The sequence below is a fragment of the Rana temporaria genome, chromosome 2, assembly GCF_905171775.1.
Source record: "Rana temporaria chromosome 2, aRanTem1.1, whole genome shotgun sequence".
NCBI classification, from domain to species: domain Eukaryota; kingdom Metazoa; phylum Chordata; class Amphibia; order Anura; family Ranidae; genus Rana; species Rana temporaria.
In genome coordinates, this window is record NC_053490.1 from 21,792,617 (window position 1) to 21,804,955 (window position 12,339).

Below are 12,339 nucleotides of genomic sequence, written 5' to 3' on the forward strand. Positions count from 1 at the left end.
TATGTATGAGATTATACCATGCAAAGCAACTCAATGTTGCCTTTAAAGCGCCCTTAGCCTCTCACCTCAACGCTCTGCAGCTGGTAGCATAGACATACAGCCCTGGGTAATCTCTATTAGGCCTTGTTTGGACTAGCGGCTGGGTGTGTTAAAGATGCATGCATGAGCCGCGTTTTTAGCCCCCCCCCCCCCCTTAAGCTACAATGGCATCCTATTCATTAAAGTGAAAAAACACCTTGCACTCTCGCCCCCCCCCCCTGTTTTACTTACCTGAGCCACGAAACTCTGTGGCCGCGATCCCACGATGCTTTGTCCCAGCTTGAGGCGGCTCTTCATTGGAGATTGATAGCAGCGCAGCCATTGGCTCCCGCTGCTGTCAATCGAATCAATGACGCGGCGCACCAGGGGGGGGGGGATTCATACACTTGGCGGCTATGGCCACCACTGTAACACACGGGAGCGCACCTTCAAGCCAACCCCCTTGGGAGAGAGCTTCCCAGAAGGGGGTTAGCTCTAGCGGGGAGAAGCCAGGACAGCCGCTGAGGGACCCCAGAAGATGAGGATTGGGGCCAATCTGTGCAAAACTAACTGCACAGTGGAGGTAAGTATGATAGGTTTATTTGTAAAAAATTTTTTTAACCCTTACAACAACCCCTTTAAAGTGTAAGTAAACCCTTACATATATCCAGTGAAGGGATTATGCTCAGGTGATACACAGCGATTAAACAAATCCTCCTATGTAAGTTGTATCTATCTGCAGTCTTCTCTATACCAGTTCAAAGTGCTGAATTTATAAAGCTTGCCTGAGACTTAAAAAAAAAAAAGAAGAGGGGGGGGAGAGCTGAAGTCACACTCTGCAGAGCTCAGGGAGGAGAGCTCTGAGAGCTGATTGGAGGGAAGGGACACAGCACATAGGAACAGAGCTGAGGTTGGCCGTGTGCTGAAGGTCATCATTTTTCTCTTGGTGTCAGGAAAACGTGTCAGAAATCATTCATGCTGATACTGCAGAGGAATGAAGAAGCAGACAGAAATAACAGTACTCTGGAATGAGACAAGTACACACTTTAGAAGGATTTGCTTTGTTCATATTTCATATCTGAAGTTTACAACCACTTTAACGTCGTGACTACGGCAAAAACTAACCAACATATCACGATCAGCGGGTGGCAGGCCCAAAAAACTTGACCTATTCAAGTCAATAGGAAAGTGCTGCAAAGCCCCACAACCAAGTTCAAGGCACACAGTTGTGGCTTGTTTTGGTATAAAACGGGGTTAAAAAGGGCATTACTGTACATTGCTTCCTCAATGCTGATCACACGCAGAACGGTTTTCAGACCAGAGGCGGGTTTAGATGCCTATCACCTAGGCTTAGTCACTCCAGTCAAAGTTTACATAGGGCTAAGGACTATTCCTACCGTCATGTGACAGCGCTGGGCCAATCACTTAGCACTTGCGGCATCACACAAACCAGTGGCGCAAACCACTAAACTCACAATTTTTAATCCACTATCATGAATTTTACATGCCTTATACACAGAATGCATGGGCTCTCCGCCCCCCTCTCCCTGGACCACACTGTCACCTTATACACACAATGCCCCGGCTCTCTGCCCCCCTCCCCCTGCATCACACTGCTGCCTTACACAGACTCATCATTGGATCTCACCTCTTTCTCCAGCCATAGTCTGTGATCAGCGCTGCCATTGGAAGATACCTCTGTCTTCACCTACAGACTGCTACTACCACCTCCCTCTGAGTTTACAGGAGCCAGAACTACAGAGGATGGCATTGGGTATTAACGCACACTGACAGTTCTTGATTGTCAGCATGCATTGAGAACAACACTGGAAACAACATTGGGTGGTATACATCTGCAATGATGATTTATGACAGAACCTCTAGGGACCACAAAAATTTTCTCGTGGACCATCAGTGGTCCATGGACCTCTGACTGCCAACTGCTGACACAGAGTGAGTTGCATACTTCTCCATTTTTTTTTTATTCTGGCAGCCAATTAGAGTGAGAATGAGGGAAAGGTATGTGATGTTGGGTGTTACATTAGAGCAGGGGTCTCCAAACTTTCTAAACAAAGGACGGACTACTGTCCTCCAGACTTTAAGGGGGCCAGACTGTGGCCATCAGGAGTACAAAATACCCCTATCATTGGTGTCATTGGACCTCATCATTGGTGTCATTGGACCTCATCATTGGTGTCATTGGACCCCATCATTGGTGTCATTGGACCCCATCATTGGTGTCATTGGACCCCATCATTGGTGTCATTGGACCCCATCATTGGTGTCATTGGACCCCATCATTGGTGTCATTGGACCCCATCATTGGTGTCATTGGGAGAAAGTCTGCCTCGTCATTGGGAGAAAGTCTGCCCCGTCATTTGGAGAAAGTCTGCCCCACGACTGGGAGAAAGTCTGCCCCACGACTGGGAGAAAGTCTGCCCCACGACTGGGAGAAAGTCTGCCCCACGACTGGGAGAAAGTCTGCCCCACGACTGGGAGAAAGTCTGCCCCACGACTGGGAGAAAGTCTGCCCCACGACTGGGAGAAAGTCTGCCCCACAACTGGGAGAAAGTCTGCCCCACAACTGGGAGAAAGTCTGCCCCACAACTGGGAGAAAGTCTGCCCCACAACTGGGAGAAAGTCTGCCCCATAACTGGGAGAAAGTCTGCCCCATAACTGGGAGAAAGTCTGCCCCATAATTGGTGTTATTGGGAGAAAGTCTGCCCCATCATTGGTGTTATTGGGAGAAAGCCTGCCCCATCATTGGTATTATTGGGAGAAAGCCTGCCCCATCATTGGTGTTATTGGGAGAAAGCCTGCCCCATCATTGGTGTTATTGGGAGGAATTTTGCCCCATCATTGGGAGGAATTTTGCCCCATCATTGGTGTTATTGGGAGGAATTTTGCCCCATCATTGGGAGGAATTTTGCCCCATCATTGGGAGGAATTCTGCCCTATCATTGGTGTCATTGGAAGGAATTCTGCCCTTCATTAGTGCCAATAATTAAAAAAGCACCCCAATGGACAGATGTAACCAAGCAAAGGGCCACATCTGGCCCCCGGGCCGCAGTTTGCATTAGAGCAACCTATTGCTTTGCCCGGCATGGACTGTAGAAGGAAACTGGAAAGCCCAGAATGAACTTAGTCAGGCCCAAGGAACATGCAAACTCTATGCAGATCACCCTGAAATGGTGATCCAGACTCAAGAACTAGAGCTAGGGAGCCAATAATTTACAGGTCATGATTCTAGGTTTCCCACTGTGATGGCCCAAGCAGATCACACCAGCTCAATAAATAGCCAACTCTTCGGCTAGCTTGGAGAGGTCAGTGGCTATTTAACAAACATATACCATGCATTCTCACTACAGCTCACAAGATGGCGGCCCTCTTTAACCACCTTAGCACCATTTTTGGTTTTCTAATGAACGGATAACCGACATTCTCATGAAGACTTCCTCAGCCTTAACAAGCGGCACCTCTGCTGCATGTAGATAATAGGACTATCTATCATTTAGACGTTTTGTTTTAAGATTTGTTTTAGCAATGAAGCATAAAAAAAACACACACTTGATCTGTGAGTTTATAAAGCAACAAAGAGGCTTCAGAATGTCAAGATTCACTGGCAGCTCATTCGTAGGAGTGGAGCCATAATAGCATTACCTCACCTCGTTATTCACACCGCGGGGCGTGAGGAGGCGGGCCTGCTGCCAGAAGTGTCGATGAGATTAACCAGGCCCTCTGAACGGTTTTATGATCAATTATCATGTGTGCTATCACTCCTGGGACCGGTATTCACCTCATTATACGCTGAAGCCAAGCAGTTGCCGAATCAGCATATACAGAGAGAAGAGCTTTAAACATGCTCTCCTAGACGTTTCTACCAATATGTCCCCGATACACAACACTAATCACTTCATGAACCTGTAGCCTTTTCACCATGAGACCGTGCAAAGAAAATGTTACCCACCAGGGGTCAAGTCCTGGGGAAAAAAGTGTGGGAACTCCCACCCAAGATCCACTCCCCCACCCAAAAAAAAAATGATACGCTCATATGCATAATTACTAAACCGCGTGTTTTTGTTTTTTTTTCGATCCACTGTACCTTAGTAATCCTTTATGTTACTGCCCGCTTCCTGTATCATTGCGTAGTGTGCGGGTATTCCGTCACTTCCTCGATGCCGCAATGTCTCTTGGGAGCTTTTGTCATTGTTCCCAGGAGACATTACGGAGGTCTGCCGCGAGTTATCGTGGGATTTAGAAAGAACTTTAAGCAAGACCTCCGCATTGTCTCCTGGGAACAATGATTTGCGGCATCGAGGAAGTGGCGGAATACCCACACACTACCCGATGAATCCATATACAGGAAGTGGCCAGTAACATAAGGGATTACTAAGGTTCGCCTGCCCCTGACAGTGACTCGAGCTGGGCATCGCCGCTTAGTGAAGGATTGCTTTAGTCCTGCAAAGGGAACTGCGTTCCTGCTGTGAAAAATGTGCAGGAACTCCGTTCCCACACGTTCCCGCAGGACTTCAGCCCTGTTACCCACTATAAAAATTGTAGGTGGGCACCAAGGCTGAACTGGAAGTTGATGTGCTTTTTTTTATTATCATTTTATATGGTCAGTGACAGCACACATTAGTGGCTACTAAAAAAGCTTCAAGGGTCCTAGAACTCTGGTGACAAACCTCTATTCCATTTGACCACCTCAGAGGCCTCTTCACATAGAAGTCTTGGTGATTTGTGTACCAACATGTTCCAAACATTTTTTGCATGTTCCAAAGAACCTTTGTTACGCTGCTGCACCGCCTGAATGCCGTTACATTTACAGGGATGGTTATGGGCACGGGCACCTGGAGCTGTACAACAATTTAGGTGTACTTCCCAAGCTGAGATCCACAGGTGTGGCAAACAGCCACCCATAGTAGTCAATAGCTGAATGCGGCTATACACCGATATGTGCATGAAGACTGACTGTCTATGTCTAGGGGCAGGGATGGACTGGCCATTGGGACTACAGGGAGTTTCTCGGTGGGCCGATGGCTCATTGGGCCGGCTTCAGTGACAGCGGACCACCGCCCCCCTCCGCTCCTCTGTCTCTCCCTTCCCGCAGCACTCACCTCCTCTCCCTCCCCACAGCGCTTACCTGGGGGGAACAGAGAAGCAGGGGGAAGACCAGAGGAGCAGGGGGGACGACAGAGGATCATGGGGGGGGGGGGACAGACCGCTGACTCAACAGCTATGGCCTGGGAGTTTCTCACTTCTGCCTAATCTTGTCCCATAAGGGGGGGGGGGGGGCACCGAACTGATTATTTTCCCCAGGTGAAATAATGTCTAGCTTCCCCACTGGTACTGCCTATAAAAGTACCAGTACCAGCCGTTCTACTCTAATAAAGTAGAACGTCTAGTGGGTAGTGAAGGGGCTTGGGTAGCCGGGGGGGGGGGGGGGGGGGGTTGCGGGAGTTGTCCCGCCACCATGGGAGAGACCTGTGAAAGTGGGCCAGTCTGGATGAAGTCCAGGGCCAAATTTTTGTCCCAGTCCAGCCCTGTCTAGGGGTGTACGTTCATATGCATGCGCACGTTTATGCAAGGGCATATGTCGCCCCCCATGTGCAATGAGCCTGAGAGGCGAATCAGTAGGTCCAAACAGTGTCACATGGCTGGCAGTGATGCCATTCAGTCAGGTAAGCTCTGACACCAAAGCTAAGGTGACCAGATTCTTTAAATGAAATCCGGGGACATATTTTTTTTTAACCAGCATTGACGGCAATCAGTGACTCTCTGCCTGTCGCCGTCCGCCTCACAGCCTTTCAAGTATTACTCTACAGGCCCCGTCTACTGCTGGGTGGGGAGCGGAGGAAGATCATTCTGCCAGAAAAGGCAAGGAAATGGACAGGCAGGTGGCTGGCCAAGACTTGAGCCAAGGCAGAAGAACATGCGAGCTAAATGGGCATGCACCCGAAATTGAAGAAATATTCCCTCTGCACCGACCAGCACATGATCATCAGAAAGGAGCACAGGTAATGGAAAAAATACACCCCCCCTAAGCTAGTAGGAATGGCAGAGCGGGGGGGGGGGGGGTGGTGTGGTGGGTGTAATACAGAATTGTTTTCTTTAATCCTGCACTGACTGTTTTTGAAATTGCCCCAGCCCCTTTCCAAATCCAATCCGGGGACAGACTTGGGCCGGGGACAGTGTCCTCAATCCGGGTCACCCTAACCAAAGCTTTCCCAAGGTGGACTGCTGCAGCGGGTAGGCTATGATGAAGCATGACTGGGTGAATATATATTACTGGGGGGGGGGGGGGGGGGGGGGGGGGCTATGTTAAAATATAATAATCATTTAGACTCCATTCCCACTGACAGCGCCCGCCGTTAGTGCTAAAGCAGCGTTTGTTTTAGTCGCACTTTTAACCCCCAAAAAAGGTAAAGAAATCCTGCTTTTAAGGCGCTTTGGAAGGGCTGCTTATTCATTGCAATGGGCAGGGCGTTTTGGGAGCACTCCCAAACCGCCCCAAAGATGCTGCTTGCGGGACTTTTGGTAATGTCCCGCAAGCGCACTGCCCGAGTGTGAAAAGTCACACTGCAGTGAATGGGAAGCGGTTTTCAGGAACTTAGCAGAGGCTATTTCTACCGCTAAAGCACCTAAAAATCCCCCCATGTGAAAGGGGCACATTTAATAATCATTTTCCTACATTCCCCAGCATTAAAGCATATGCTTTGAGTTTAAAAAGGGAAAGAGTGCAGTAAAGGTAAAATGTGTGAACACTAAGGTATTATCCCGATATAGATATACATTTTTTTTTTATACAAACTGTATGATATAGGAAAATCATTTTTCTTTTTGCGTGGCAAGTATGCAAACTGGGGTATATTTAAAGTTCCAAACATTAAAGAAGTGGTCTCAAAACTGCAGCCCTTTGCTTGCCTTTATCTGACCCTTGGAGCACTGTTCCTCCCACTGATACGAGACACCATTCCTCCCACTGACCACCATTATTCCTACTGACACCAATGATGAGGTACAATTCTTCCTACTGACACCAACGATGGGGCACTATTCTTCCCACTGACACCAAACGATGGTGCACTATTCCTCCCACTGAGACCAACGATGGTGCACCATTCCTCCCACTGAGACCAACGATGGTGCACCATTCCTCCCACTGACACCAATGATGGTGCACTATTCCTCCCACTGACACCAACGATGGTGCACCATTCCTCCCACTGAGATCAACGATGGTGCACCATTCCTCCCACTGAGACCAACGATGGTGCACTATTCCTCCCACTGACACCAACGATGGTGCACTATTCCTCCCACTGACACCAACGATGGTGCACCATTCCTCCAACTGAGACCAACGATGGTGTACCATTCCTCCCACTGACACCAATGATGGTGCACTATTCCTCCCACTGAGACCAACGATGGTGCACTATTCCTCCCACTGAGACCAACGATGGTGCACTATTCCTCCCACTGACACCAATGATGGTGCACTATTCCTCCCACTGACACCAACGATAGTGCACTATTCCTCCCACTGACACCAACATCCGGCTGCCCTCAAGTCTGAAGGACAGTAAACTGACCCTTTGTTGAAAAAGTTTGTAAACCCCTGCATTAAAGGAAATACAGTATGGAAACATATGAAGGCTTCTATTGCTGACCTAGCTGTCATGCTGATCCAGTGGCTTTGATGCTTTCGGGGTGGCGTTCTGATGTAATTTGCTGCCTGCTCAGAGAGTACCGAAGACAGATACAGCCAGGCAACTAGCATTTATTAGAGAAACAGCTGGCAATGACTGAAACCAGTCATCAATCTTCTAATGCTATCTATAAAACGAACACCCAACACTGAGAAAGAACACTCAAGAATCGTTAGCAGCAGAGAAGTGGAAACTATTCTGAATGAACCAACTTTCACCAGCGAGAAGCCAACAACTTCCTCAGAACCAAAACCAAGAAGAAGAAACATATAGGCATTTTCAGAAAATGTAGGCACAGAAAAAAATAATGGCTTACCCTCAGCCGACGTCCAAAAACAGTGACCTGTCCCCGTGCTTGTTCTTTCCGCTGGCGCCATTCTACCAAGTTAAGTCCATTGTCTATCGGCAAGGTGACATTACGTTTGCCAACAGTGGGGTTCACCGTGCCCGCCAGCAAGTGGGGCTCAGTCTGAAGGGCGACCTCCATACCGTTAGCCAAAATAAGCCGGAGAGATCCATCAGCGCCAATGTAATAGCTGTTGCGTACTTGATCTAATGAAGACAAAACGCATAGAATTAGACTTTCACCTCCATACTATGTAAAAGAAAGAAAGTATCACGGAAATCTTGAATTACACCAAAAAAAAAAACATAAAACAAAAATAATAATCCACCTTGCAGAAGGGTGTAGAAGGCCCCAGAAGCAGACAGGTTGGTTGTTATGGTTACATCTTCCTTGTTGGACGTCTCCACTTGAACGTGGACCGAGCTGTCTGTGTCACTGCGGAAGCTGCTCACTTGTCCCGTGGGGAACGTAACATTGGTCAGCCGCCCAAAGCTATCATACCTGAAAAACAGGAGACATGAGTGAAGACGCAAGGTTGGTGCATATGTTACAAAAGACAAGCATTATAGGAAAACTAGACTGCTTGATGCAGCCATTTTGTAGCCTAGACTCCATTCATGAGACTATACAGTATCTATGCACTAGCTCTAATTATTGAGATGTAAAGCAATTCAAAGAATCAATAGCTTTTGTGATGGCAGATTCTGACCATTATTGATCCACTACTTCAGAGAAACTCTCACAATTTGGGAATTTCAAAATTTTAATATAACTTTAAAATTGTCCATACAGTGGGCTTGGAATGAGAATATCTATAATGTTGGCTTGGCAGAAGATTTTGGAGCAAGTAGAGTGTAATTTTGAAAAAATAAATAAATAGCATGCATGGGGCATGAAAAGGGGTTCAGATGTGTAGCGCTACCCCCGCAGGAGCCGCTGGTTTGTTGTTGGGATCGGCATATTAAGTTACCTCAATGTTGTCTAGGGGTGTAGCTGATGAATAAAGTAGTGAGCGAATGTCCAGTACATGAAGAAAGGTTTTCAAATGCTTTATTTCAGGCCCAACATAGCCAACATCAACATGCAGTATGAAGGAAAGGTTGATGAAGCGATAGAAAACTTGCGGTATCAGGCCTGGATATAGAGAGAGCAATCCTGCTCTCGGCAGCACAATAATAATAGTCACCGTTCGTCGCCACTCTAGCCAGAGTGTGTGAAGTGCCCCCGGACAGACCTCTGCCACAAGCCTGGCAGCTGAAGTGTCACTTTGAGTTGTTGGGAGGAACAGGCCTCTGCCACAGACCTGGCTCTAGGGCCTCTGCCACAGGCCTATTACTTGAATGAGCTAAACGGACGAATTGAGCGAATCCTCCCAGTAGATTGAAAGTAGGTCACCGGATGACAGCAAGAGTACCTGTTAGCATTCCGGTCACCAGATCCCTGATGGTTTGTTCAAGCTCTGTTGGACAACCTGCCTCCGGGTTCCCCTCAAGCCGACCACCCCAATCGAGCGGCACCCAGCCTGGGATCTTATCAGTAATTTGGGGGACCCAGTAAGTCACTGGGGCCCCTCTCAGCAATTTGGAGCTCCGCGTAGCATGCGACCCCGGCCTGGAAGGCCATCGCCGGGGTCCGTTGGATGCGCGCACCCTAAAGGTGGATGCCGCACCTGGAACCTCGAATCCGCGGGAAGAACCAATAAAGATGGCGTCTGCCACAGATATACCCCTCCCCAGCATGCCCCACGAGGGAAAAACTCCTCTAATTGGCTGCTGGGGAAAAATGGCTCTGCCAGAACCCCTCTAGCGCCACCTGTCGCCCAGGGGTGGAAACAACACCCCTGGAGCGCAGACTGACCTACAGGACAGTTCTGGAATGACAGCAGCCCATAATTTAACAAATTGTGAATGGGAGTAAAATAACTCTCCCATTCCCCACTTACTTTAGCGTAGTGCCCATACTGAAAGTAAGGGGGCGCTACATATGGAATTGCAAAAAACCCGATGAAAAACTTCATCTGAACCAGGTTGTATAACCTGTACTCAACACAACAGTATGCTGAATCAGCAGAATTCTTGAGATTCAACCACTACTGAGCTTTGCTAACTCACTGGCAGAAACTCTGCAGAATCTTGTTCTCTAGAAAGTGAATGGGAAAGGATCTCAAGTGTTCAGGTCCCTAGTCTAACAATGTTCTTATTCTGCTTTCACTGGGTAAGGAAATCCCAGTAGGAACAAGAACTGGGTGTTTCAGGCAAATCAGACTGAGATTCGCATGATGGGTTTTGCCCACAAAATATGCTTTCTATGGTCCAAAGACTGCTCAAAGTTTGAACAGTAACTTTAAAACAGAAGAGGAGCAGGAAAACGAGATGGAAAAACGCACAGTAAAATGTACGAACCAAATGTTTTTTAGATTTAGCTGCTGCAGACTAATGCCAATACGACCATTACATTTGTCCCCATTTGTTGATTTGCCTGTACTCTAGCATGGCCATGTAATGTTCACCATGGGTTTCCTGACACTGTGTGCCCATTAAACGTTGCCAGGCTTAATTTGCAATGCTATTAAGCATATCATAAATTATGGAGAGACAGTCGGCTCGGAATGTCATGGCTCGATGCTCCTGTATTGCAGCCGTGCACACAGGCTTCTAAATATCTATAAGCCATTGCTGAAAGATGGATTAACCTACGAAATTCTGAATGCAGGCTTCAGTCTGACTGTTAGGCTGCATTCACATCTGAGCGACAGCCGCGATCGCATGGAGCGGCGTATTTTGCCGCGAGTACAAAACGTTCACTTTTTTTTTTTTTTTTCTCTCAAAGTCTTCCCATTGCTGTCAATGGGAAAACGCCAATGTCGCCTGAAAAAAAAGGGTCCGGGACTTTTTTTCAGGCGACAGGCGTTCGGCGTCTATGAGATGTGAACCATCTCCATAGACAGCAATGGGAATTCTCCCCTCGAGCGACAGAAGCGTCCGGCGTCGGGCGTTTTGTCGCTCAGGTGTGAATGGGGTCTAAATGGCTATAAATTCAATAGGCTTCCTTTAAGGCAGGGGTGGGCAACTGCAGCCCTTCAAGCTGTTGTGAAACTACAAGTACCATCATGCCTCTGGGAGTCATGCTTGTAACTGTCAGTCTTGCAATGCCTCATGGGACATATAGTTCCACAACAGTGGGAGGGCTGCAGTTGCCCATCCCTGGCCTAAGGTGTCTAAAAAATAACTGTCTGGTGCCACAAACAACCAAGTTGAGGCTATGCCCTGCCACCTTCTAAACAAGGACTCGTGTCTGGTCAATTAACAGTATGCCAGAGCCTCAGTAGGTAGTACAGCCTCCCATCACTCTCACTTGATTGGGAGTTAAGAAATACAATGGTGTTCTCACTTCACCCCTAGCCTTTTAACTTGACAGTGGGCTAGATTCAGGTAGGGGCGCGCAATCTAATGGCGGTGCAGCGTATGGTATTTACGCTATGCCGCCGCAACTTACAGGAGCAAGTGCAGTATTCACAAAGCACTTGCTCTGTAAGTTGCGGCGGCGTAGCGTAAATGGGGCCGGCGTAAGCGTGCGTAATTCAAATGTGTAAGGGGGGCGTGTTTTATGTTAATGTGTGTTGACCGGACGTGATTGACGTTTTGAAAGTATGGCGCATGCGCCGTCCGTGTACATATCCCAGTGTGCATTGCTCCAAATGACGTTGCAAGGAGGTCATTGGTTTCGACTTGAACGTAAATTACGTCCAGCCCTATTCGCGAACGACTTACGCAAATGACGTAAAAAATTCAAAAATCTAAGCGGGAACGACGTCCATACTTAACATTGAGTGCGCCTCATAGAAGCAGGCACAACGTTACGCCGAAAAAGTCTTACGCAAACTACGCCGTTTGTGAATCGGCGTATCTAGGTAATTTGCCTAGCGGCCAGCGTGAGAATGCACCCTAAGATACGACGGCGTAAGAGACTTATGCCAGTCGTATCTTAGGCTAATGTCGGCGTATCTAGCTTTCTGAATACTATAAAGTAGATACGCCGTCGCAGCTTAGAAATTACGCGGCGTATCTATGGATACGCCGGCGTAATTCTTTGCTGAATCTTGCCCAGTGAGTGGGGTTGCAGCAGACTGATGAGGTTATTCTTCTGCTCTCTCCTCCTATCAGCTTGCTTTGTCAGCACATCTGCATGCAGCACACAAATGCTACTGTGCAGGGGATAGAAAGAGGTGAATATCCGTTCAAATTTACTTACACTTGTTGCAAT

At 47.9% G+C, this 12,339-nt stretch overlaps 1 protein-coding gene across 1 annotated transcript in view; it reads right to left on the reverse strand.

Moving 5' to 3' along the window:
* LOC120928194 (teneurin-4) overlaps positions 1-12,339 on the reverse strand; it is a 307,285-nt gene that overhangs the window by 17,541 nt on the left and 277,405 nt on the right. Inside the window, exons 22-23 of the mRNA XM_040339303.1 lie at positions 8,405-8,577; positions 8,047-8,282 (exon numbers count right to left, since the gene is read on the reverse strand). Of these exons, the coding sequence (XP_040195237.1) occupies positions 8,047-8,282; positions 8,405-8,577 (409 nt within the window). The remainder of the gene's footprint in view (positions 1-8,046; positions 8,283-8,404; positions 8,578-12,339) is intronic.